This window comes from Typha latifolia, chromosome 11 (genome assembly GCF_019914945.1).
Source record: "Typha latifolia isolate L0001 chromosome 11, TyphaL0001v2, whole genome shotgun sequence".
Lineage (NCBI taxonomy): Eukaryota > Viridiplantae > Streptophyta > Magnoliopsida > Poales > Typhaceae > Typha > Typha latifolia.
In genome coordinates, this window is record NC_133096.1 from 9,312,325 (window position 1) to 9,339,875 (window position 27,551).

The following is a 27,551-nucleotide window of genomic DNA, read 5'->3' on the forward strand; positions in this document are numbered from 1 at the left end:
TAAACCATTGAAATGCTAGTCAAAAACCAAGATAAACAGTTGAGCTGACATTTTCCGGTCACACGAAATGCGATGCTGTGTAATGGAAAATCCCAGAAGATGAAATAAAATATGATAAATGAATAACGTCCTACTAAATTACTATTCAATCTAAGATACATCTTAGCTTAAATTTCTCACAATATGTGAGGTATTCTAAATTAATAACTAATTATTATTTCCTATTTTGAATCTAGCGGCATCTTTGTAATTCTATGTGTGCGACATTAAGCATGGTTGAGACTAGCTATCGGATATCATATTCATACACGATGGTTCAGTTTTACAGTAGAAAAAGGAGGAAGAAGTATAAATATTTATACAAATTCTTAAGAGATGTAGCCAATAGCTCTAATCTTTTAGATTAAGCTAAATTTAATATTTATGTAAAAATTATAGTTTACTTCGACTATGACTCGCATATAAGGCTAACAGAAGGCTTTTATATTTGATTGCTTCGTAGGATAACATTGGCTTTGGTACTGGAAAAGGACCAGCAGTTACATAGTCGAATTCTCCTCTATAAATTAATTTTCTCCCCTTGGTTTAACCAAAGAGAATATTTTTCTCCCCTTGTTTTACATTGACTTAGTCCACATAGTGGCGTAGAATACCACGAGTATCATTCATACAGGGCAGGCAAAAGAAAATTTGGATCGCTAGATCGTAAGCCCCGTTCTGTTAACCCAAATTTATAACTTGGGTTAAAGTGAATAACTGTGAAGTTCGGCCATATATGGCTTCCGCTCAGACTTCCTTGGAAAAGGCTCCACACGTGTCTCAGCCCCCTCACACATGGCGAGGAAGGAGTTCAGAGCGAGAAGCGTCCGCGTCTCCACGGCCGCATCTCTGCGGCATTGAGGCCCGGGGACTTTCCAGGGTTTAAAAAACCCACTCACTTCGTCTAGTGATCCGTTATAGTGGAGATCGCAGATATTAAATGGAGCGAAGATTGCAATAAATTACCCGATGTGGGACTAATCCACCCAAATTTTGGGCCATAACTATCGACCAAGGGCCAAGTCTTAGCCTCTCCAGGTCCGGCACAATTTGACCCAAAAGTTTCTATTGTTTTTTCTGTCATGATTCCTTTCCAAGGCAACATTTCCTATATTTAATTTTTTATACATATATCTTTTCTTATTTCTCAATTAATTATGCTTCTTAATTACTTTTACGAAATATATTTAATTTTTAAAAACACATTATGTACTTGATAGTTGAGTTCTAGCTGCCAAAAGAAAACCCAGCCTGAACCCGACCCTTGCTCAAAGGGCTAGTGAGTTGACAGCGTGTCAAGCTCGAACCCGAAGATCTGGATGGAGCCTTTTAATGCCACCATAAACAAAATAGGTATAAATTGGATAACAAAACAATTGCTTAATCGATAATTGCGAAAAGAAAAAAAGAACAAGAAAAATTCCTCAGAAATAATATGAACCGATTAAATAGATATTCAACAATCTTGGAATTGGTATAACAAACTAATTGATCCCAACAATTCACCCTTTAGAGAAATAAGGTTATCTTGAGACAAAATCGCCCTAAAAACTGATAAGAGAGAAAAGGAGCATAGGTGTAGCAGTTGGGAGAGCTACATAGAGCGCAATCCTGGGACATTGTTAAGTCCCATCTTTCTAAGAATTAACTTAGGTATAGCTGGAGGATCCCTAAGGCCCATGCTCTTGCTGAACTCGCTTGCAAGTTCCACAAGCTTGTTTTTGTCTCGGCCAATGCTTTTATTTGAGTTATAATAGCCAAGCCATGCTTGATAGGCTGACTGTTTGCTCTTCATCTCCACATGTGTGAGTGCCTGCTCGATCTGTCCAGAAAGAGATAATGAGATGTCAAATAAACTTTGCAAGCTAAAAAAGGTCCAAATAGGTGTCGAGTAAGTTCATTGGCTCGCAGCCTGCTCGAGGTCAACTCCTTTGCAGATAGCTTGAAGTAATTGTCATACATACTAAATTACTAATCGCTCGCACATTGGCATAGTAATACACTAACAGAATATTGCACGTAACACCATTGACAGAAACCAAACAAGGAACTTACCTTCTTTTCGTTGCTCGAATCAGTTAATGGGAGTGGAGATTCGGTCACTGGTAAATCCTTGATGCTAGTTAAAAAGAATTTCTCCCATGGAGCCAATATCAATATGCCTTTTCCTTCTTTGCCTTTCCTGCCAGTTCTACCAAGTCTATGTATATACTGTTCTCTATCAGCAGGAATACCAACCTAGAATACAGAAAAGAAAAGGAGATAAGTCTGGCATTTCAAGGGGAATAAGACTGCAAGAGTACACAACTACAGTTGAGATTTGTAAAGATTATATAGGAAATATATAAACCTTTATTACCAACATGGAGTAACCAGGAAAATAGAAATCAGGAAAGATAATAGTAGAGATTCTTCTCTCCTTTGAGATTTAATGGTATTGCATTTAAATTATATCGACCAAGTACCAGTAATTATTATATGAACTTCTTTTAAGCAATATTGAGGCTACAGAAGCAACTAAATAACAGTGGGACAACATTGAAATAAGAAAACAGCAAAAATAGTGACCTGTATGACAAGGGTGACATCTGGGTAATCAACTCCTCTTGCAGATACATCAGAACTGACTAGTATAAGACCTTTTGATTGTCTAAACTCTTCTGAAATCCTACTTCTATAATTTTGGGGCTTTCTTGAATGAATCTCCCGGACATTCAAGTGCAGTCTAGAAAGAAGTTCAGCAACAAGTTTCGTGACCATTGCGGTTGTACAGAAGACAATTACCTGGAAAAGATTACACAGTGAACAGATATAACAAACTCTGTGTCCTGTGATATGGTCAGCACTTGGTGCCCAACAACAGAAACCTACCTTGTAGTCAGCATCTTCTGAGATGTGCTCCATCAATAGACCATATAACATTAGAAAGTGCTTTTCTAGTGGGGCAATCAGATACATCTGTCTGACCTGATTCAACCATACATAACAAGAATTTAGGAAATAAAAAGTATCGAAATCTTATCACAGCTCACACCAGTAATAAGTCATACTTGTGAGTGTGTCTCCTCACTGCCCTCCTCAACTGTATTAATTAACTCATGGTCCTTTTTCATAGCAACATGGCAAATTTGACGGACCTAGAAGGTAAATTGTCATCAATTAGATTTTTCCTAAAAGATAGTAAGAGTGCATATAATGTGAAAAAGGTGATACCTCTTCTGGAATAGTAGCAGAAAAAAGAAGTGTTTGTCGTTGTTTAGGAACAGAGGCAACAATCTTCTCAATATCTCTACGAAATCCCATATCCAATAAGCGGTCAGCTTCGTCCAGGACAAGGACCTTCAGACCTCTTAGGCGAGTAGCAAATCCCGGTGTATTCTCAATATGATCTTTAAGTCTTCCAGGTGTGGCAACAAGAATCTGTCCAAATAATTCTCATCTAGTATTATCCATAAACAATCACAATTTTATTGATAAAAAGTACAATTTAGGTACTGTACAAAGTAGTTGAGTTATCAACCTGACAAGGATTAGCTTGCATGCGCCTCTGTTCTTGTGTCAACCTTGTGCCACCAATTACAACTTGTACGCTGATTGATGAGTGATACTTTAAGAGTTTGTTAGCCTCTGCTGCAACTTGGTTTGCAAGCTCCCTAGTAGGGCACATGACAAGAACATTGATTGATGGTGCTTTTTCTTTACGATCAACAGGAGGCAACTTTGAAATAACCTCAATTGCTGGAAGCTGAATTGAGAAATATCAAAGGAAACATAGTTGATGAAATAAAGCACCATATTTGAGATAAGGAGCCAAAAGGATGAAGGAGTACCAAAAATGCTACGGTCTTTCCAGTTCCTGTCTTTGCCTTTGCAAGAACATCTTTGCCTACAAAGCAAGAGAGATTGCAATGACATAAAGATACAAACATGAAAGACAAACAAGACGATTGCACATCTGCACCTATCTATGTTACATACAACTTACTGATCCATTGGTTAAGTCTTAATATTCTACTACCAATTAATACATTGTTAATTCACAAATCTCACTAAATTTCGTCTCTCTGCATTAAGGGAAATTATCTTCAGTTTTCCTAGATGCATTGGAAGTGTTCCTACTCAAATGCAGGAATTTCGAGAAGTTCAATGAGGTCCTAAGATAAATAAATCAATGAAGTAAAAGACATTGATTTCTAGATACTCATGCCAACTCAAATCCTCCTTGCATATATAATTGATCTCATATAAACTGTTGAAAGGGCTGGATCCAAATCCAGCGTTAGATGCTTCCTAGAAGACTAGGATCCAAGGACAAACCTACAATTTAAGTAGGACACATGATAACATCTCCCTGTCAGAATATTACATCATTTTGGAATGATTAATCATAGAGATCACAAAAAATTGAAATGCTGTAGGATTCCATTAGTTGCCATAAGGATGGCCCTGTAGTACTGTGTACATTCATGCCCTTCTGCAAATGACCTGGACTACATGAATAAAGAACACCTCTAGTGCCAGAGAACACTACAACAATAATCCCAAACTAAAAACATAGTACCTAAACCTAGTTTAACTCAGCTGATATGCAAAAAGTAATTAAGATATAATAAAAACCTTCAAGAATGACAGGGAGAGTTGCTTCCTGCACCTGAGTCATCCTTTCATATCCAGCTGCTTTTATGCCTTTCAGGGACAAATAGGAGACAGAACACTGGTCAAATCTGTAGCACAGAGAAAGAATCGATTCAAGGTAAATATCAACCTTCTAGATTTATAGAATTCTATGAAGAACTCAGAAAACAAAATTCATCTAGAAATACAACAAAACAAATATATGTTATGCTAATAGGATAATCTGAAAGAAAAGAAAACAAATATCTCTTATTTATCCGAATACAAATATAAGGATTAAGTTCGGCTCTTCTTTTTTTAAATATATTTTATTACTTCTTTAGGTCTAACAGTGCATAGTTTCATAAACCTTTTGTAAGATGCTGTTATTGAAATGGAATGCTACCTAGTTTCAGTCAGGTAAGATTCATCCTGAACTAACGAACTCCTTCCAACATCCGAGTCATTTCCAAGCCCATTTAGTAAAGCTGAATCACGGCCATCAGCAAAATCACCATCTTCCAAACCAATCACACAATCAGCAACCTCATCCTTCTCTTTGCCATCCAATATTTTAACACCCATATTTCTCTTGCCAAGACCTTGTCTAGAATCCATTGTTTTCGGACCCTTTCCCAAGCTCCTCGACTTCTTACCCTCGCCCAGTACCTGGAGAAAATTGGATTCGTTGCTTCTTTGCCTCTTTAACGGAATCCCATTCCGCGCTAACTGCCGAGAATCCCTCAAAGTATTCCTTCTCCCACTGCTCCTAGCCTTATCTCGATCCAAATCTTTACTCTTTCCATCGTTAACCCAATTTCCGTGCTCCGCTTCCTCCTCTATCAAAATCTTACCTTTCCTACTGTCCCAAGCAACGAGAAGATCCCTCCTCTGGCCTCTGCGCCTTGAGTAGTTCCCAATTGATAGGAAAGAGCGCGGGTTCGAGGATAGAGCTAAATATTTGAGCTTAAAAGGGAACGCTTTACCAAAAATGGAGAGGTCACGGGTAGAGGGAAGGACTCCGGCGGAGTCGAGTGGGCGGAGGGGTAGGAGTTCACCGGCCATCGCAAACGAGAGGAGAGAACTCGACGCCAGAGCCCTAAGCCTGCACGCCGGAGACAGGGGAGAGCTTTCGGAGTGGGGAAGGAGAGGGGAAAGGGATTAGGGTTTAGGTCCTTTAGGAATAGCGGAAGGTTGGAAGGGTTTAAGGTGTTTTCCGCAGCTGCGGAGGAGATAAGCTTTTGTGGCTCGACGATATTTCTCGTTTCGGATGCGGGAGAACTAAACGGATCCGATATATCCACCCGATCCGACTTCCTATCATAAATATAAATAATTCACATCCATTGCGCGTCTAAAAATTAAAAATAAATAAATAAAGTCTAAATATAAATATTAACTGAGTATAATTAAAATTATTGAATGTAGGCCACCAATATATTAGCACACAAATGAATATAAAAGATTGTTGAAAAAAATACACAAGATTTTATTTTGACTAAAATATAAATGATTGATACATAAGATTACAGGAAAAAAAAATCCTCATAGCCAGGCATATTATTCTCCAATCTCCGCTGTCCAAGACTCCAAATCCTTGGAGGAAAAAATAATAATGGATTTTACAAGTCGAAACCACTCCTAATAATAATAAGGAACCTTCTTTAAATAAAATCAAACTAGTATCTTTTGTACCAATCCACTCACACCACCACCTTTTAATCTTTAAATCACTTTGCTTATTCGATATTATAAATCTATCGCATATTCGCATTATTCGCGTATGATTATATTTGTTAAATTTAATTAGCCAGCACATCCCAGATTAACTCCGGATCATAAGAAGGCATCCTCTCCAGCGAACACTCACCGTCCGTTTCGCTGCACACGACACCTGTCACGCCCTCCGTCGATCCACACGATGATGGGCTAACTGGGGAAGTTTCCCTCTTTCCCTTCTTGCCCTCGGGCCGCTTCTTGGCGCGCCGCTGCCTCTCGAGCCGTTGGCAGATGGCTTGGATCTTTAAATCAACGGCGGATCTGAGGGCCCGAATCCGCTCGGGGCAATCTCCACCGTTGAGCTCCGGGAAGTTGAGGCGAGCGTACTCGCCTCGGAGCTTGTAAGCGGCGCGGTCGTAGGCGAACGCGGCCGACTCGGCCGAGTCGTAGGTCCCGAGCCAGACCCGGATTCGATTCTGGGGTAGTCGGATCTCCGCCACCCACTTCCCCCAGTGCCGCTGCCGAACCCCGCGGTAGATCTTCTTCTCCCCGGCCGAGGCGGTAGCCTTATCGGAGCCGAAGCGACGGAGGAGCTCGGTTTGGTACCGGTAGACGGCGGAGCCGAGCGGCGCCGCCGTATCGTCGGCGGAGGTCGGTGGGGTGGTGTGGGAGAAGACCGAATCCAGAGGAAGCGTTTCCAAAGTCCCGTCCATGGCCGTAAGGAATACTTAGTGAACGGCGACGAGAAGGAACAGGAGGGGGGTGTTTTGGGAAGAGCGGAGGAGAGAGAGGGGTTCTGAACTCCGAAATGGTTGGGGACTTGGGGGTAGGGTGGGAATTTATAGGCAAATAATTTTCTCTTTCTTTCTTCCCGTAATGGTCCTTTTCCTTTCACAGCTATACTATGCGTAAGTCGAACTGTAAAGTAAAAAGGGCGAGGGGGGCCCACGTGACGATGGGGCCCGCACAGCACCACCCGCCAATCCTTCCTCTCCGCCGTGCTGACGTCATCCTCCGCGTGCCACGTTTCAAGAATCGGAGGTCCAGCCAATTCCCATCAAATGACCTGGATGCTATGTTTATGTTTTAACACCTCGGACGAAGAACGAGCCATATCGCTTGACGTGTCACACAGTGGATTAAAACTACTCGATTGAGTTAAATCCACATCGAATTCAATGTTAATGCTGGGAATTAATAGGTTTTAATTGAGCACGTTTTGCCCATAAAATTTTGAGGTGCTTCTCCGCAAATTAATACAAGTAAAATTTTTTTTTGTTCTCTTTTATATATATATATATATATATATATGTGTGTGTGTGTGCGCGCGCGCGCGTGTGATTAAGAGCTGAAATTAGAGACATCAAAGAGTACGATTATATACAATTAATCACGAGTGATCTAAATTCCATTTGAAATAATCACGAGAACTACTCCCGTAGTTAAGCACAACGTCCAAAAGATAACTTTTTTTTTTCAGTCCCCATTCTCAATCAAAAGAAGCAAAGTCCACGGAAAGTTCCTCAAAGGTTCCAACTATTCCATTGTCATCAGAACCCATATTGACTCTTTGATTACGACTCTTTTTGCAAATCTTTTAGTAAGTTTCCTTCCGTGTATTAGCGAGTCAAAAGGAAGTACACAAGTAGTTGGATTAAATGAAATAAGCTGATCAAAGCTACTCGCAGTCAAATGGATAGTGTGAAACAAATCCTCTTCTTTTCCACTATTTTTATCTTCTCTGTCTTTCCTTTTTAAAATTATTTGTTTTTAAGAATTGTATTAATTAATTATCTATATTATTATAAAAATATATTGGCTTCACAATAAATATGAAATCATATTCGAAAATAAAGTTAGAAATATGAAATATATACACCAAAATTAGATTTGACGTTGCCGATAATAAGAGATAAAGTGGGAGTACAAAAAATTACAAGCTAATTTATGTATGTAATTATTAATATAAAATCTGCCAAAAATATTAGAATATAAATGATTAAAATCAGGTTCTCTGACCCATTATCATGGCAATTAACTTGATGAAAGTATGAAACCATATACTAGTGGGAGTGGTTCAGATGGTCTTCAAAGCCTAAGTTGAAAGTTTTGTGATGGTCTTCAAAGTCTATTTAAGATAAATGTGGGAATGGTCAAGATGCTTTTCTATCAAGTGCTATTAAAGTTTGATAACATCCCGTGCAATAAAGTTGGTAATATCTGGATGGCAACATCCATCTGCCTCATTAACTCCATTGTGACATCGCCAATGATGTAATGAATTTTTATTTTATAATTCCGTTGGAAAAATCTCTTTATCCACCAAAATTAACTTAGAATTTTTTACAATTTAATTACGTTTATTTTTAATTTTTAATAATAAATTATAGTGCGCATTTTATTAGAATAAAACGTACATTTTATATGATAAATTAAAAAACTAAAATGTGAACTTGCCTTATAAGAAATTAATTATTTACATTTTGATTTTATTATTATTGTTCACACATTATCATATAGATATTTATCTTTCAATGTTTCAAAACTACAACATATTATTTTCGGTAAATTAACTTTGATATTCTTCCGTAAGTTTTTTAAGATTAATATAAAAATAAAAATAGAGCCAAATTTTAAGATCAAATGAAGAGTATTTTAAACCATATAATAGGAATGTAAATAAAAAAAGAGAAAACAAATGACGCTTTTAAAAAATGTCTTATAATATGTAGTTGTACGAACCCATTTATGCAAAACAAATTGTGCTCCATGGGCTTAATGTGCAAAATCCAAAACTAGTAGGCCTTAACAAACCCTCAGTTTAATTGGGCTAAAGATCACTAGCCCATAAAAAAAGGCTCAAATCCCGAATGCCACGTGACTCGCTTTCAGCCGTTCGTTCTTTGACTGTTCATCTCGAAGCGGAGGTTTTACTCTGTTTTGACCGAACCGTTTACTCCCTCCGCTCCTCTTCTCGACTTCTCCTTTCTTTTGCTTTATTTCAACTCCCGAGATTTATTATATGCTTTTTAAAAATATTTTCCGTAGATCTCCGACATACTGAGCTCGTCTTCTCGGATAAGCTTCAAGAGCATCGGATTCGAAGCTTAGATTTGCTTACTGTGAGAAGATTAGGGTCCTCGAATCGCTTGCTCCTTGGATTTCATCCACATTTTAGGTCAACGAAGTGGTTGGAATGGGAATAGGGTTTATATTTCAGTCAAGGTAGGCTGGTACTAGTTCCAGTACCAAGGAAGTGATGAAGGGGAGCGGCGTCCTGCTCTTGATTGCTTTTGTGATCCTCCTCGAGGCGCGACCTCGTTTAGCTGATGCCATAGAGGTGAGTGAGAACTTGCTTAAGATATTTTTGTGCGATTGCGAGAGATCTTCAATGGAGATCTCCATCTTGTCGTTAGAGAAAATAGGAGATTTATGATTTTCTCTACTAAATTTAGCAACTTCTATAAATCGGTCAACTAGAGGATATTATGCAGTGATAGATACGTAGTTTGGTAGTCGGGTTGACATATTTTATTCCGGCGGAATTTTAACATGCCCATTTCAGGGTGGTGTGAATGGGTTGACATCTTCAGCAGAGAAAAATAACACTGTCAGAGAATTGGCTCCACCTGATCGAGTTAATGCGGATAAAGGGGAGAAAGCTAAAGATGCTAGCAAAGAATCTCAAAATGAAACCAAGGGAAATAGTGGGAAAATTGAATCTGAGGATAAGCCAAATGAGAGGAAAGAGGATCCCTTGAAGGAGCCAAAGTCGGGGGAGAATGTCGGCAGTAAGGATTCAGGTGGAGAATTGGAATCTAAGACACTTCCCTTGCAGGATTCTCATGTAGACGAGTGTGATCCATCCAACAGATGCAACGATGAGAAAAACAAATTCATTGCTTGCTTGAGAGTACCTGGAACAGGTATGTGTTCACTTTATTTACATCTGTATATATTCTTTTCCATCAGGATTTATCTGTCTTAGAATCATCACCACGCTTGGTTTGAAGGGGTACTGATGATTGAAATCATTTGCACTGTCTATAATGATTTGGTAGTAATATTTTTCTAATTTGTTTGAAGATTTAAAGATCCAAGTGTATAATCAGCTAATAGGATAAGTTGGAAAAGAAAATCTACGTAGATGTAATGCAAATCTAATAGAAATGCAATATTTTGGAGAACAATCGACTCAAACAAGTAACTAAAATAAAATATAGTAAGCAATAACTGACAATAAATTAATCGATTAAAAGGATCACTACTAGATAAAAGGAGAGAAAACCACTTAGATAAGGAAATAACTTCTTCAACTCTCAAATATGTATGTTGACAGTGGAAAGACCTAAAATATGGTAAAAGGAAAGACTTTAGAATTTAGGTTTACTAATAAATAGAATAGTAGTGCTTTTACTTTGAAACCAAGTCTTCCCTTTCACGTCCGGGCACCTAAAAATTCTCTTTCACTACTGGAATCTTCTATACAGCAACGATAACCAATGAAAAGTAGAGATTGAAAGAGAGAAGTTTAGATAGGAAGTAGAAGAGATTAAAGAAGAATCTTAAGATAGAGTAGGATAGAGAGAGAGAAGAAAACTGCAAGAGAGAAAATGAGAGATTTCAAATAAATATTATTTAATTGTTTATTGTTTCTCATGCAATAATCCTTAAATAGGTTAACAACTTTGATTCTAGTTGACTCTAATATGAACTTATTTCCTAATATGACTCTAATCGATCATTTTATCTAAATTGACTAACCCAATTTAGGTAATAAATCAATGTGGACATCCCCACATATAAGCTTACCATAACTATCAATTGAGATTCTAATAGGACCCTAATTGATTAAGTCTTATCTAAATTGACTTACCAAATTTAAGTAATAACTCAATGTGGACATCCCCTCCATATCTATCAATTGACTACTCCAATTGATCATTTGAATTAAAAATTAACTCAACAAATTAAATGTGAAAATAAGTTGAGCCTAATTGGCTCAATTAGACCAAAATTGGACTCAAGCAATTTTATTTTAGTCAAATTGAAGATAATGCCCACATCAAGATGCCTAGAGAAATCCATCAATTTTGTGAGAGCAAAGCAAACATTTTTACTGGACTGGCAGAGTGATATTGTCACTACTCATTACCGGCTTGAGTGAACTCACAGAAAACTGAGGTTTTAGTAGCTTTCCTTGTTAGCTTGTTAGAAATGGAGGCCTTCAGCTGGAGCTTTACTGGTATGAAAGCACATATACTTAGAGAACACATTTGCCCAGCTGAAATCTGCAAGCATTTTCAGAAGTTGAACTAAAATTACCTTGGTCTTCGCAGGGATGGTACTATCTTTTTTCTTGTTCCTCGAAATTTTAGTTCTCTGCTTTAAATGCTTCAATAATGAAAATTTTATACTTCATCCTGTATATAATAGGGCAACGATGCTTACAGATTAATAAGTGTTGTGACTTGGATTAAGCATTCAATCCATCTCAGTTGCTTTAAGGGTGCTTTTACTTCTAGAAGCAACTTTTACCTTGTTCGACGCATTATCCTCTGTGTTTATGGCCTGGTTCTGATTGAGAATCACTGTTCGGATGTTTTTTAATTAATTCTTCATCTATAGCATGTCAATAAAGAAGAAAATTATTTTCATTACAATTTTAATGCACTGTGAGATAAGGAGAGAATTGCCTCATGCTCAGAATGCCAAAAACAAAAGCATTGCATCCTTTTGTTATCATGCTTAGGCATTCATGTGGAGCAGGGAATATTCATTTAATGGCCTTCTACCTCCATTAGCTTACGTTGTTTAGGTTTAGTGTTCTTTTATTCAAATACTTATTCTTTCTGTGACCAGATTCACTAGCTCTTTCGCTTCTGGTTGAGAACATAGGGACAACTTTGCTAGATGTTAGCATTATTGCCCCTGATTTTGTCAGCCTGGAGCAAACTACAGTTCAACTGCAGGGAAAACGAAATATAGAGGTATAAATTTTATTATCCATGTTTACGAGCTGCATCCATTGTTGTGGATACCATATCACAGACTCAGGGATGTATTTGATTGTCATAATTTTCTTGCATTATAAGCAAGAGAAAAAAAATGCTTACAGTAGACTGTTATTTTTATTAACATTACTGAAAAATTTCAGCAAATTTGGTATTGGACATAAAGAAACTGATTGATATTTTTAAATTGGAATTCTGTATGTTATTTCCTTTGCCATCACCTTTCTGAAGTTAAACCACGACCTTCCACTGATTACTTGCACCATACATTCTCTGAGACTTCTCGGTCTGAATAATGCAGGTCAAAGTTTCTGTCAGCGATGGCGCAACAAATGACACAATGATAGTTCTGAAAGCAGGAGAAGGTCGATGCAGCCTCAGTTTGAGGAACATGATCCCTGATTCTGTGAGGAATGAAGCATCTAAAATATCTGGATATTATACTCTCCGTTCACGGGTCGCTTCATTATGCATGCTGTTGGCTGTACTCATTCTCATAGGAGCAGCTTTGTTATACAATAAATTCCGGCGGATGTATCGTCATGATGCTGGTCCCATGTACCAGAAGGTGGACATGTCATTACCAGTTTCAACAACTGGGAAGAAGGAAGCCGGTGAACCTGATCAATGGGATAACAGTTGGGGAGACAATTGGGAAGATGAGGAGGCACCCATGACTCCATCAAAACCATCTCCAAATCCATCATCTAAAGGTCTTGCTCCACGGAGATCTATGAAAGATGGCTGGAAGGATTAAGATAATTGATGACGATTACATTCGCCAATTTCCCTTTTGCGTCTTGCATCAATATCTATGCTTCCCATTCGAAGTGGTATTCTTCTTTGAAGACATTTTTGCAGCTCTCCGTTCTCCAGCTCTTGAAAACAAGGTGCTTGTTTCTTAATGTTAGCCTATACGTAAAATTAGCAAGAAACTAGTTCTTCTGTTCCTCTTTTGTTCATTTGGGCCCAGGCCAATTTGAGCCCTCTCTGAGATGATGCTCGTGGGGTGAGTTGTCCCCCAAAGATGAAAAAGATGGTGAGCTGGAAAAATTTAGATGCCGATCTTTCAATGAAGGGTGCATGGGTAAAGGTCTAAAGGACAAAGTCCAAAAGTAATTTTAAGCTTTGTAATAAGTGAATAGAATCTTGAGATCATAAATCCACATATCCATTCAAATTTGTAGCTAGGATATATTTACTGAAAAGCCTCATGTGCTGTCCTTGAATTTGTGTTTCCCTTTTCCGGAGATGAATTGAGTTGGAATAATATATATATATATATTTGCAAGTCTCGTGTGGAATAAGGAAAGGAAACAGGCAAACAAAACAACCAACACGTCTCTTCTTCCAAGACTTCGATATAATATTTGTCAAGGTGTTTGGCGTGCGAATTCCATCGAGACGTGAGTCATCTCTTTGTCCATTAATGACTGCAAGTCTTGAGTGGCTCAGCTAAGCCATCTATCCGAGTTAACGTAGACCAGCTTTGACGAATGCCATCATACAATTGGCGGGACGAAACCTGCAAACTAAAGACAATTTGATAGCGGTCGTTGAAACGTTAGTGCTGTTGTTCGCGCAGCAGTTGTGATTATTCCTCATCTATCTTCCTTTCTCGGATAAAATACTCTCTGAATAAGCACCCACTATCCTACACCCTATCGGCCAGCTTAACTATTCAAAAACGATGACGAGGCAAACCACCCACCTCAAAGGCCGAGGAAGTGCCGAGCACGTGGGCCAGGTATGCCCTCAGGCCACCTCAACGGCTGGCACGTGTACAGTAGCTCCGGAACATCCGATGAGTCAAACCTCCATTGACCGCCCGGAACCTTCTCCTTTGTCCACGTCATCGTCCTAATTCAGGTCCCACCGCCCAAAGGGACAAACCTCCTTTTCTCTTTCCCTCCATCTATCCCAACTCCACGCATCCACGACACCACGCAGGAGCCGTGGAGTGATCTCAGCCGTCCACGTCTAGTCTAGCATTGGTCCACGTCTCTGCCCCACCACAGGCCTACTCATGCCGTGCCAGGTGCCCCGCTTCCGGACGGCACCGCTCAGTTCTTTAATGGCTCCCTCCCCTTTTGCATTTTACCCCCCCTATAAATGTCTGTACTTACGCAGCAGATACTCTTCTACGATGCACAACGTCTCGATGGGTTTTCATTCAAATAAGTGATACCTGAAGGGGGATATGTGCAAAAGAGGCGCTTCTTTAATTAATCCTTCTTCGCGACCTTCTCTCTCCTCCGGAAGGGAAACGTGTCCGGTCTATTAATAAACGCCCTCGCCTCGTTCGTCCACTGCTCCCCTAACCCATGTAGCCGAAAAAGGAGAACGAAGGGTCTCTTTCTAAGGGGGGATTAGAAAATGGAAGGCGTTTCCGAAAAAATACCGTCTCTCTCCTCCGCCCGCCGCGCCCGCCTCGAGCTCCGCCGCCTCAAGTCCGGATCCGGGCGCGACGCCGTCGTCAAGCGGCTCCGTAACGGCAATGGGGAGGAGGAGTGGGGCGCGAATCTCGTGGCGGGGCGGGTGGGACCCGATCGGATTCCCTACGGATCCGTGTCCGTGATCGGGCGGCGGAGGGAGATGGAGGACGCAGTGGCGGTGGTTCTTGAGGCGGCGGGGCCTGGCCCCGGGTACGACTTCTTCGGGGTGTACGACGGGCACGGCGGGTCTCGCGTGGCGCACGCGTGCCGGGAGCGGATGCACGTGGTGTTGGCCGAGGAGATGGCGCGGATGGCAGCGGCGTCAGCGGAGGTGGAGCCGCGGTGGCGCTGGAAGGAGGCGATGGAGGCGAGCTTCTCGCGGGTGGACTGGGAGGTGGGAGAAGATGTGGAGGCGGAGGGGGAGGTAGATCGGACGGTGGGTTCCACCGCGGTGGTGGTTGTCGTAGGCGGACAGCGGATCGTGGTGGCCAACTGCGGTGACTCGCGGGCGGTGCTCTCGCGAGGCGGCGTCGCCGTACCGCTGTCGTCCGACCACAAGGTAAAAAAATAAAAATAAATAAGCTCTAAAATCCCCGTACGCCCAAAGGAATGTTCGATTTGGTCCCTCGTAATCTATTTAATAATAACTTTTAAAACACAAAAGTCGCGTGTCGCCTTCTTCCTCTGAAGAACAGAAAATCGCACGTATCGGTTGTACGTTTGCGAAGCTGGAAGAAGATTTTATTCTTCTTCTTCTTTCCCCCTCCGACGTGGCATTCCGTAGTATAACATTTATTCATCAGCAATCGCAGAGCTCATCTTTTCTTTCTTTGGTTTAGTTTTTTGTTTTGTTTCGCATTTTACACGCCGTAATAAAAGGTATTGTTGAGGTTTAAACTGTAAAAAAATAATAATAACGAGTAGAAGTTAATAAAATTGCAGCCCGATAGGCCTGACGAGATGGAACGAGTGGAAGCAGCAGGAGGGAGAGTTATCAACTGGAATGGTTTCCGTGTCCTGGGAGTGCTTGCAACTTCTAGATCAATAGGTATGTTGGTTGAAAAAAATGTCGTTATTTTGTGTTGTAAAAATATATATATTAACGTCCGAGTTTACATATATATATATATATATATATATATATATATATATATATATATATATTCTAATGATATAAAATCTTATTTAGCTCAACATATGCATGCGATACTAGCCACTCTATCAAACTTATTTATAATCTTCGTACAAGTTCTTTACTTTTATCTTTGTTGCAAGTTGTGCATGTAAAGACGAAACAAAAGATCATTACATTCAACTTGCAGTTTTATATATTTATAAGCTTTCCTACTCTTACGTACGTACGGCCCTTTCTTGCCATGCAATTTATGTATTAGAAATTACATTTAGTATATATATATATATATATATATATATATATATATATATGCATCTTTGTTTACGTTGGAAACATCAAACATGCTCTACTAGCGGGAAGTAATCACTCCCTCCAAACTGACTTTTGATTTTGCAACATCATTCATTCATTTATTGTTTCCGTGATCATGCGCGCGAAATGAAAAAAAAAACTACTAATGGTTTTTTTTTTTTTTTTTTAAATTTGAAATGGACCTAAGAATAGTTTGAATAAAAGATTCGTTTTTACGAATGACCAACAACTAGTTTCATCTTGCAGGTGACTACTATCTGAAACCATACGTAACATCTGAGCCAGAAGTCACCATTACTGAGAGGACTAGCAGCGACGAGTTCCTCATCTTGGCAAGTGACGGCTTGTGGGATGTGCTGAGCAACGAGGTGGCTTGCAAGATTGCAAGGAATTGCCTGAGTGGACGGACGGCCAAGTTCTTCCCTGATGCAGTGAATGGCTGCACTGCAGCTGATGCTGCATCCTTACTGGCCGAGCTCGCACTCTCTCGAGGTAGCAGAGATAATATAAGCGTTGTGGTGGTCGAGTTGGGAAGACCAAGGATTAATTAGGGATATCTAATTAATTAGGATTCGGTGTCAACAAGTACGTTTAGTAGGGTTATTAGGGGGATTAATGCATGCTTATTATGTAACGAAGAGCTATCGAAAATGACGCAGCTCGTGAGAGAGAGGTGAGTGGGTAGGTGGGCGAGTTGTCGTTGTCTGGAAAAATTATCACCTCTCGTATATATTTTATCTTACAGCGTGAATTGCTTTCAGAGTGTTAAAAGTATCGGACTAAATCCCTTTTTTATTGGGCCAAAAAAGAAAAGAAAAGAAAAGAAAGCTGAGTTGAACGGAGGAGGTGTTTGCACGTAACTCTATCCTCGTCAGATGGATAAAACGACCGATCCAGCTTAATTACACGATCATTGTGAAGAAATAATCTGTTATTTAGGAAGAAAAATGTCGCTTTTCGTGGTGTCTCTCGTATTTATCTTACAACGTGAACTGCTTTCAGATACTTCGGACTAATTAGTTGGAGTAAAATAACGTTGGGGTGGCAACTGGGTTTGTTGGGTCAAAGTAATGCAATATGATTTATTTATTAAATTGGTTCGAGTGATATAATTTATTTTTTAGGAATAATTTTTTCTTGTATTAATTTTTTGTGTGTTATAAATAAATTATTGAGTATAAACGGCTTAAGCTATTTGGGTTATAATTAAATTATTATGTATATAACATGTTTGTTGGGTCATAATAAGGTTAAACAAAGTTGAGTAATAAACATGACATGACTAGTTTTAGGTGGTTTAGCTTGAATCTGATTTATATCAAACTCAGCTCTATTTACAAGCTTTCAGGTTTATGTCTGGTTAAATAAAACATTGCCACCGCGAAGATAAAGAGAGTATAAATCTTCTCGGTGGGCTGAAAAGATAAGACTTATCAACCGTCTACAATAAATTTGGTAGGTACATTTTCTAATACTAAAGAGGTTATACGGTCAATTTTAATCTCAAATAATTATTGTGAAAAAAATTATTTAATAATTTGATACTTTGACTTAATTGCACGGTTCAATTAATAACTTAATGCGATGGTTTGAAAGAGCAGTTTAACTGTACGATAATTTAAGACGATATTTAGTTCTCGTCAATAGTTCAGCCACGAAAACTTAAGTTTAGTTCTCTGCAACAACAAGGCTACTGAAACTTAAATGCCTCGAGTTATATTTTATTTATCCGCATCTAGCCGTTCAAGCACTCGAATAATTTTGCTTTTAGAAAAAAAAAATGAAACTCAATTGATCTCGATCTAGAGCCCATTTGGTTAGGATCTGGTTTGCCCCCTTTAGCCCGAAACTCGCAGCTCGAGCACAAACTCGACACTTAAAAGCACACCCAACTCTTAAAAAAACTCTAAAAATCTTCTTCGTCCATGCAGTCACGGACTCACCTTGTACCCCATCTTCTACTTCTCCCTCTTTTTGCCCAGACATTCAGCTAGGCCCACGCCCAATGTCGGATTTAGGGTCTACGACATGGGTTACAGGTTTTCATTTTGAAAAGACTGCCACGGGCTACTACTTAAAGGATGATCAAGAGATTAATCCTAATACGTGATAATGACGCCCTGTTTTAAAGAAGATTTGTCTAACTCGGCAATCAAAGGATTAATGGGATTTGCCCCAACTCTGCATGATAGAAGAATAACTATTAGAATAATCTTCGGGATACTGTTTGTTTCTATATAACGTGTTAATTGGAGGCTATACATTGCCAGGACTCCACTGGAGTAGAGCAAAATAGATTCCATAGACCTATATATTTAAATGATTGAGACAAATAACACCCCAGAAATTTCTGGAAAATTTTAGCTAACCAACCTATATATTCATCTCAAAAGCAACACACTTGAGACGATCCAAATTTCTGGACAAGTAACTCACAAATAAGACGCTAGCTACCCTGCACTTGCCGTGGTTAATTATGTAAGCAATTACTACATACTTTCAGGGAGTAAACTACCAGGTCGAGATTTGAAGATTCTTAATATTAAGTAGTTAGAGCTAGCAGAGTGAGCACACAAAGGGAACTTGACATAATGCATTATAAGGTCTCCAGTAAATTTGAAAACCAGATGCCTGGTTAGTGCAGCCACAAGGTACAAAACTTAAGATTACTAAAAAGCTCCTAGTTTCACTAATTGTAAAAAAGGTCTCATTTCAGTCAAATCTCCACCACATTGTGACTCTACCGCGAGGTACCTGCACATAACAACGATCAAATGTATTATTAAAGAAAACCAAGAAAGTCGTCGTACAAGTATCTCAGTAAACATCAGATAAGAACTCAGATCAATGAAATAATAAGATATCGGTGAGTTCAATTCTTGTCGCACCCCCTCTTTTGATTCCAAACAATTTCTGCAGTTCCAATAAACTATTATGATCCAACTTTTTTTCGATGTCTTAAGCGTCATTTGGATGGTGGGTGAGAAATTTCATATTCTAGGTTAAAGAACACTACCCTAGATTTGTAATCAAATTATCCCCACTTTAAATTAGAAACACTTTTAATGCTAGGATGAATCTTATTCCACACATAGGTTCAATTACAATTGTACTTTTAATTGGACTAAAGTTGTTTCACATATCTTGTCACAAATCCACTTTTATACCACCTACTTATCTCAGTCAGAAAATATAATTAAAATTAAGCGACAACTTTTGATTTGAGCTGAAAAGTGAGCTAAACTAGCTTTTCTTTCCAAAATAACTCATACCAAGTATGCATTGCATACCTACAAGTATTACATGGAGAGAGAGAGAGAGAGAGAGAGAGAGAGAGAGAGATGACATAAAACCACTTTAGTTAAATCAAAAGTAAAATTATAAATGAGCTTAATGCAAGAAATAATATTTTAACTAATATGATCAATGATTCTAATCTAGAGTAGGGATAATGTGATGTTTGATCACAAATCTAAAGTATTTCTTAATCTAAAGTAGGAAAATTCCCTAACCAGCATCCAAATGAGGCCTTAGGGATCAACTCTTAGATTAATTGAGCAAGATCAAAACAAATTATTTCAGCATCAAGGATATCAATCCAAAAGCATTGTCGATACAACTCTACTCATAAATCGTCAGTTGGCAATCAAAGTCTAACTGACAATCAACGTCTATTGGTAAAAAACCAAGGATTTGCACTGTTTTTAGCTTACTGCTACATTCATATACACATTAGATGGCAAGATAAAATAAAAGGAACCTCCAAAAGCTACAGATACAAGGCATATGAAATAATGCGCTCCTTCCTATGGATAAAATTCAAGACATATATTGGAAAAGTGGATCTGAATACTTAATAAGTGTTGTGGTTTTTGGAGGCGGGGCTGTGAGAGAAAGTGGCAAAAGGAATCTCAACCACAGTACAACCCCGTACTATGAGACCACTGTACTTTTCTTTGGGCTCCAAAGACCGGGGACCCTGCAGTGAACCTGCAGGTACTTCAGAGCAACCAAAAACTCCCCCCTTATGGCATGAAGCCCTTCTCAAAATAACAAGGGAATAATAGATAAATTAAATAAATGGCCCCTTATCATCTATACCATGGCTTAAAAACTTGGTCGAAACTGGGACTTCAGCCAGAACGTTTCGGTCAAAGTTTCAGGGTTTCAGCTGAAATGAGAAGGCGGTTCAGTAATACTCAGGTGAAACGTACCAAAATTCTTTAATTACCTAATAATTTTCATCATAATGTTAATCCTACGGATCCTATGATCTTATATCACTAATTAGGCTACGATTCTCCTTTTTAAGCATAATTTTATTTTTTATTCCTCAAAGGTCTAATAATATATGGAAATAAAACACTAATACTTAGAGGGATTTGTGTGGTACTGTAGGGCTGTAGCTACAGCATCAAGCCATCTTTTTATCCCTTGTCTTATTTCTTTCCTTCTTTCTTTATTAGCACTATGTAGGCCATTTGATGGTAATTGAAGATCCAATTAAATCCTCTAGATGTCCATTCTCCTAGAGTATTATTTTTCTTACCCCAATCTCCGATCCAAAACCTTGAAACTGATTGAAATTCCGAAACATTTTGTTTTTTTTTTCTATGGACAAAACCAAAACTGAAACTTTGAACCTTGATCTCTACAGTGTAAGTTAGAATCTCAGATTTCAAGTATGCAATTTTTTAAATCCTGATGGTTGTCCATTTAGTCTACATAACACATGTTTTGCACCAAAAACTGCTTGTCGCATCAAAACTGATGCTGTTAATTCAACTTAGTCCACAGTTCTCTTTTATGTAGTGATATGCACCAGAGAGACAAGCATTCACAATTTGTTTCCTGAGCCACCATCTCATTCTATAAAAGTTAATCCACAAATTCCGGTCTTTTCTACAGTTTCTTTAGTGATATCACAGTTGCACGCAGTCCTACTCTTAAGCTAATCAAACAGTAGATGCATCATAAATAAAAATAAAATCTGTAGCCCTATTACAGCATTCTGAAAATAATAGAATCTTACCTCAAATATTGCTCGGATACATGAAGACTCTAATCTTGCCACCCTGCAACACCCAACAAATCAAGTCATAACCAAACACCACGAGAGCCTACTCAATCCAAGGATCTGATCCCAAATGAATGCACAGGATAAGAGTACGAGATCTGTACCATAGAACTAGGCGGGAGATTGGACTTGAACTTAGCACGAACGACTCCACTGTTACCATGTGGGCGAGCAACCTTGCCCCACATGCAACGGTAGCGGCTTCCGTCCGACTTCGTCTTCGCCTTGTAGATGTACGCCACCCTCTTGCCGCAGTACCACGCGACCTCCTCCTTGGTGTTTACTCCCTCGATTTGAACAAGGGATGTGGTCTCATACTGGTTCGACTTCGATCTAATCCAATCCAACCATATAGAACTCAGTAAACGATCTAAAAATGGAACAAAATGAGGAAAATCGCAACGAAAGAAGGATATCAAATTACCTCTTGTATCCGAGGATTGTACCGCGGACGTAGAGCCTGCAATTGAATTGGATATGAATAAGATGACGGCGAGAGAGAGAGAGGATTAGGGTTTATAAAAGCTTAAATTTCGGGGGAAGAGAGATGGATCTGACCTCACGCGTTCGCCTTGCCTTCCCTTCACCATTGTAGCCAAGAGGGTTTAGGGGCTACGCGCGAATGGGATGCCGGCAGCGAGAAACCCTAATGCTGTTGCGGACGTTGAATAAATAGGGAAGGGGTTCGTGAATCCGACGGTCTCGATCGCTTCTCGTGATAGATAATTTTTTTTAATAGTGATTGATTTATTTATATATAGTTAAATGGTTATATAATTCGAAAAAACTGTGAAATTTTCAAATATCGATATTTCATCACATTGTTTAGAATTTTTTCATGTATAAATATTTTACATTTTGCAATTTAATTATATTTAACTTTCTAATTTATCATATAAAATTGAATATATATATATATATTTATTTATTTATAATTAATGCGTATTAAATTGTAAAAGCCCGTTTTAGAATTCCCAAAAATTTCTTCCCTATTGTTGTAGTTTATTTTTTCATACAATCTGTTTGCTGCATACTGAAGAGTACAGTGAATAATTACATCTAATCTAGATATACATTTTACTTTTACCTTTTGGAGACATAAGTGCAGTTATTTTAGCATTAAGGGATTAAATTGTTCCTGCAACTCGTGTACAAGAAGAACTTGAGGCTTATCACTGCTGCTCGAGTTTATGCACAAAGAAAAAGAAAGAGTAGCAGAACCTGCTGTAGTTGACTTAAAACTACAGCAACAAGGGAATTTAGAGGAAACTCTAGTAACTGTACAGCAAATTAGAGGAAACTCTAGTCCCTCTCCTCTATGTACATGCGTAGATCAGGATATTTCATCTAATATAAGCTCATAACTCCATCAAATCGTTTCCAACTTCAATCAGCTCCTACGGTCAGTAGCTTGCTTTGTGTTCAATGGCCCAAGCAATGAAACATCACTGGGAGAAGAAGTCGTTGCAGAAAGTGGCTGAAAGTTAGTATTGCCAACAAACCAGTACAACACCCACTTCAAATTGCACAGGGTATACTTTAGGGCCTTCGTCCAATTCTCCTGCTTATTGAAACTTTGGGTGATTGTGTAGCTCTCCACTTTATCATTCTCAATCCTAAAGAAACAAAATTCTGGCCTTAGTGATATGATAAATAGGAACATAGCAAAAGGATAATTTTCCACAGTTGCAAGTTACAACTCTAAATCTTCCCTGTACAATTGAAACATTTTTTCAGCAAAAGTTCAATATCTCTCAAACAGCTAGCCCACATATTACCAGTCAGAATAATAAAGAATATGTTAGGAAAAGGAGAAGTACTAAGCTTTTGTAGAAGGCAAATGTCGTGGTCCAGAAAATTTTCTCACTTTTAAGGAATTTCAGAGACGGGATATTAGAGAATATGCTTGACAAGGTAGATAAGAGCCCATAAACAAAATTAAGATTTTCTTGTTTTCATCTTCTACTGAGTACCCATGGTACCCTATACGGCTAAACCTACATCAAATGTATTTGACCTCCATGGAATATACTTTACTGCCAACCCCAATATTATAGTAATAACACAGGTTAATAAGCAGGAAAATATTACAGAACAAATAAAAAAGGTTTTTTATTTTATAAAAAGAAAAAAAACTATTCGAGTCTGGATGTGTAAATCATAGGACTTGCAACACTGCAACTTCTTTAAGGAAAAAATTTATGAGAATACCAAGTTAAGAGTTCTCACTTGTAAGGGAGTTTGAAACACTTGTCTAGTGGTATATTATGTTCTTGATCCCTCAAACTTGCAAACTCGGCAAACTCTTTCAGACATGTCAAAAACAGTGTCATTGCTTTGTCATATCGAGTGCTCCAAAATAGATTTACAGGACCAAACCTGGAGAATTAAGAAGAGACGAACTCTTAAATTAATAAATTGAGAATTGAACATACCTCTCTTTTCTCATAACAATGGAAAATACATCAAAAAATGTTTCAAAAGAGGAAAAAATATCAAATAAAAGCTCCATCTGATCAGGTAAATAAAAGCAAAAAATAAGAACAAAGAATAGTGCTAAACTTCAATATCTCGAAGAGAATCATACTAAAAAGTTGAGAGAGAGAGAGAGAGAACTTCAATATGAATTATCTCTGTTCATGTCAACAAAAACATTCTTAGATAGTGCAATATCAACTTCATCCTCTCAACCAATGCTTACTTTTCTTGGACTTTAGACAAGACAGTTGATGGTCACAACTTATTTATTCATATCTTTCTTAAGTGCTGCACACTAATCACATCATATGTTAAAATGATTGTCGCGGAGAATACCCTTATATCCAAAATTCAGAAAATGACACCTTTGCTTCAAGCCTTCAGCATAGATGAATGACATCATATATGTATATATTTATATTCTAATAACAAGAACACGAAATGCAGGTACAGAGAAAGAATTTACTAATTTGACAGATAAAGTGGTTTACATCAGTTCAGATTGATTTGAGTAAGAGATCAAAGTTGATCAAATAAAGAAAAGTTCATATGTAGGAACAGAACTTAGCTTTTAAGTTACTAAAAAAACTTTAAATAATATGAGTAGAAAGATATTGAAAGAGAACTTACAGTTCATATGTATTGTTGTTGCTGTCCATAATTCGTGGGTAGCTTCCCATTGGAAGAATCTTAATTCGATATCTAACGAAAAGAATTAAGAATACAAATACCATATTGTAGAAGAAATTCAATTTGCTATATACATGACCTTGAAATGATGAACACGCAGAAAACAAGTCTGGTAAACTCACAAACACACGTAACTTCAAAAGGAACTTCCAAACAAGAAAATATTTGATTCATCAGGAAAAAAACAAAAGATGAACTATACTAGCAGGCAAAGTATTTGCAATGCACAGTGAGTCAGTGACCATAAGTAAATGGCAGCAAGCAAATGTGAATTCAGTTCAGGGATACGGGAATTTTGGGCGAAAATATTGAGCCATAGTATGCAGAAGAAGACATGCCTGACCCCAAGCAGCATTTATCTCATCCCAGTCAACCTACAGCAATAACAACAACAATAGAGATTTACTCTTTCTACTAGGGCCTAGAAGATTAAAAAAAGAGGTCAGCCAAACATCTAACAACAGAGAAAATATGGAGGAAAAAGTAGATTTTGCTCAATCATGTGTTTTCTTGCTCCACTTCTTCTCCTCCAAAGTCCAACAACTCTCACATCACATTTGAAGTCATTAAGTGGATAAAAAAATGAGCGAAGAAACTTGATCATGAGAAAGGGATTAATAGATAAGGCCTATGCCCCAAGTTGCCCAAAATACCGGTATCTTAGGAAGGCGACCAAGTCGGAAATTATTTATAGTTCCAAATTCTCCATCATGCCAAATGAAGAATGCATCATTTAGCACATTGGTTCGCTTTAGCAGTTCCAGATGTGCTTGGGAAACCTCTATCTTAGCCAAAATAGCATCTCTCTCTTCCTGAAATTTAATGAATAGAAAAGACAGTCACCTTACAGTGAGGAATGATGATAATAAAGTAGCAAACAAGAACTCGATCAGCAATAAATTTATTGTATCACATGAGCTGTGGTTACGAGGGCATAGAGACATTATGGGAAGTAAAGGTATGCTAGAAAAAGTCTTGAGAAACAGGAAAATAATAATAAGTTATATAGAAGTACCTGATGAGAGGTCAGCTGAAATTGGAAATTGTTGAATTCATGCCAATACCTGATTTAAAGGAATTTATTGTGAAACTTTTTGCAGATTAAATAAGATAAAATGACATAACTGACTTCTGAATGAATCTACAACCAACGCATTGATAAGAAGATTGGACTACCCACCGTTCCTCCAACTCTTTAAAGAGCTTGGATTTCTTTTCAAGCTCTTTCATCTCGACATTGACTTCTGAATACTGCTTCTCGGCTTCTCCAATTGCAGCTTGAAGTTTTCTTTCTTCTTCCTCAATCTGGTAATAGAAGAAACATTCAGAAAAGAAAATGTTGAAGATTTGTTATGTTATCAAAGCTACCAAAGTACAACTCAAAAAAGAAGACCACTTTCCAACAGAATCATGTCATTCAACAAACCAACCAATTAACCAAATGGAAAGCAAGAGGTAACTCTTCATTGACCATTAAGCATTAGAATCTCAATCATCACAAATTAGATTCAAACTTAATTCACCAATTACTAAGGGAATAGAAAGAATGGTTAAACATCTCTAGAATAGGCAATCATCTTTGCTTCCATGCCTGAAATTTCAGATTTCCAAATTAATGCTTCACAGTATTGTCTCACCCATTTTCTTTGAATTTGGAGTTTTTGAAGTCAAATTCTGGCATTTGGCTCTAATTATTTGCACCTTGTTTAGCTTCACACAGAGAACTGAATGAATTAACTGTTTTAATAAGGTAAGCATTATCTAAGAAACTGGTACCTTCTCTTTCTCCTTCATGAAGTCGGCCTCACTTAGAACGTTGTAAGATTCCAACTCCGCGCGTTGAAGGCATGCTTCGTAAGCCTTGATGTCTCTATTAACATCTTCAACCTCCCTATCCAGTTTATCAGACAACACCCTCATGCACTCCAGACAAAGAGGTTGCTCAACCTACAAGAGAAAGTGCCTTAAAATGTGAGGATTCAAATTATATCTCCATTATTATATTTTAAAAAGCAAGATAGCTACAAAAATGAGCTACCATCTTTACCTGTGTCTGGGAAGTGGCAATCTCAAACGCTCGTTTCAAAACAGTCACACTAGAGTGGAACCCAGCATTGTTTGCATGCAACTGACTACTCGGGCTTGCACTGCGAGCCGGAGATTGCAACCCAACACCCTCAGAGGTGGACTCCCCCTTGTACATGGAAGCAGCGGCAGGTGGCAACACAACATATGACTCCTCCATCGCTTTTGCAGACTGGCTGGCTTCCGGTTGTGGAAACGCACTCCGTGGCCGGGGAGGTACCCCAGGACCCTGCGGTTTATGTCTTGACAACACTACGAAAGAGTTTTCCATTCTACTAGATCCCAAGGCATTGGCCTGGATCGAAGAGGCCTGCATCCCTGCATACATACACAACGAAAAAACATCAAGATTGTGAATACCATTTTCACTGTTCCTCCGGTAGAAATTCAAATAAGAGCATAAAAAACGAGAATAAGATTATTCTGATCAACCTCCGGCAATTCTTCTGAAACCTACTAATAAATATAAAAAAAAATCAATTGCTTGCAGGCTAATTAAATGATGATTTGGTACATATGACACGGATCAAATAGGAGGATCGATTAGTAACTGAAAAAAGGAGAATAGACTGAGAACAAAGAAGAGAAATCCTAACCGGATCGGGAGGGATCGTTGAAGAACTTTTCGGCATAGGATTCGACTCCAACGACGCATAAGGCGTGGCGGCAGTTCTGGCAAACCCATCTCGGGAGATTGGGATCTAAAGGGAAGGAGGTCTTCCCCTTATCTCCTCCACCTTCGTCCTTCATCGACTCTATGCCTAGATTTCCCCAATTTAGACTCGAATCGTGGAGAGCGAGAGGGAGAGTTCGGCTCTAAAATGGATACGTTCGGATTACGGTAATATCCGAAGTAATCGGAGCAGGGTCTACTAAAAAATGGGTTCATTTGGATCCGCTTACACTCTATGTCCTACAGGCTACAGCGTATCCAAACTCATCGGATCCGGATA

General features: G+C 38.5%; 6 protein-coding genes across 7 annotated transcripts; 2 read left to right on the forward strand and 4 right to left on the reverse strand.

Moving 5' to 3' along the window:
- Window positions 1-1,459: 1,459 nt before the first annotated feature.
- Window positions 1,460-5,879, reverse strand: LOC140797637 (DEAD-box ATP-dependent RNA helicase 31-like). Its single transcript, XM_073151243.1, has 10 exons — window positions 5,060-5,879; window positions 4,657-4,763; window positions 3,870-3,925; window positions 3,560-3,784; window positions 3,253-3,459; window positions 3,090-3,176; window positions 2,911-3,006; window positions 2,608-2,823; window positions 2,095-2,277; window positions 1,460-1,861 (listed from the first exon to the last, which is right to left on the reverse strand). The coding sequence occupies exons 1-10, from the start codon at window positions 5,716-5,718 to the stop codon at window positions 1,634-1,636; spliced, it is 2,064 nt and encodes a 687-aa protein (XP_073007344.1). The 5' UTR covers window positions 5,719-5,879; the 3' UTR covers window positions 1,460-1,633.
- A 239-nt stretch (window positions 5,880-6,118) lies between these two features.
- Window positions 6,119-7,191, reverse strand: LOC140797638 (ethylene-responsive transcription factor ERF061-like). Its single transcript, XM_073151244.1, has one exon. The coding sequence runs from the start codon at window positions 7,083-7,085 to the stop codon at window positions 6,456-6,458; it is 630 nt and encodes a 209-aa protein (XP_073007345.1). The 5' UTR covers window positions 7,086-7,191; the 3' UTR covers window positions 6,119-6,455.
- A 2,142-nt stretch (window positions 7,192-9,333) lies between these two features.
- On the forward strand, window positions 9,334-13,677 carry LOC140797640 (uncharacterized). 2 transcript variants are annotated; one of them, XM_073151246.1, is made up of 4 exons: window positions 9,334-9,712; window positions 9,938-10,298; window positions 12,235-12,362; window positions 12,688-13,677. In XM_073151246.1, the coding sequence occupies exons 1-4, from the start codon at window positions 9,632-9,634 to the stop codon at window positions 13,141-13,143; spliced, it is 1,026 nt and encodes a 341-aa protein (XP_073007347.1). In that variant the 5' UTR covers window positions 9,334-9,631; the 3' UTR covers window positions 13,144-13,677. The 2 variants fall into 2 exon arrangements, with proteins under 2 accessions (XP_073007347.1, XP_073007348.1); XM_073151247.1 differs by having other exon boundaries at window positions 9,419-9,712; window positions 12,271-12,362.
- An 808-nt stretch (window positions 13,678-14,485) lies between these two features.
- Window positions 14,486-17,019, forward strand: LOC140797639 (probable protein phosphatase 2C 8). Its single transcript, XM_073151245.1, has 3 exons — window positions 14,486-15,380; window positions 15,764-15,869; window positions 16,515-17,019. The coding sequence occupies exons 1-3, from the start codon at window positions 14,763-14,765 to the stop codon at window positions 16,817-16,819; spliced, it is 1,029 nt and encodes a 342-aa protein (XP_073007346.1). The 5' UTR covers window positions 14,486-14,762; the 3' UTR covers window positions 16,820-17,019.
- Window positions 17,020-18,833: 1,814 nt separating this feature from the next.
- LOC140797642 (large ribosomal subunit protein eL33w-like) lies at window positions 18,834-22,042 on the reverse strand. Its single transcript, XM_073151248.1, has 5 exons — window positions 21,904-22,042; window positions 21,770-21,805; window positions 21,450-21,678; window positions 21,301-21,343; window positions 18,834-19,022 (listed from the first exon to the last, which is right to left on the reverse strand). Exons 1-4 carry the CDS (start codon window positions 21,933-21,935, stop codon window positions 21,302-21,304), a joined length of 339 nt encoding a protein of 112 aa, XP_073007349.1. The 5' UTR covers window positions 21,936-22,042; the 3' UTR covers window positions 18,834-19,022; window position 21,301.
- Window positions 22,043-22,433: 391 nt separating this feature from the next.
- LOC140797644 (beclin-1-like protein) lies at window positions 22,434-27,441 on the reverse strand. Its single transcript, XM_073151252.1, has 10 exons — window positions 27,195-27,441; window positions 26,561-26,916; window positions 26,290-26,460; window positions 25,694-25,818; window positions 25,529-25,577; window positions 25,167-25,325; window positions 24,802-24,887; window positions 24,454-24,525; window positions 23,575-23,724; window positions 22,434-22,961 (listed from the first exon to the last, which is right to left on the reverse strand). Exons 1-10 carry the CDS (start codon window positions 27,346-27,348, stop codon window positions 22,736-22,738), a joined length of 1,548 nt encoding a protein of 515 aa, XP_073007353.1. The 5' UTR covers window positions 27,349-27,441; the 3' UTR covers window positions 22,434-22,735.
- Between the last annotated feature and the right edge of the window lie 110 nt (window positions 27,442-27,551).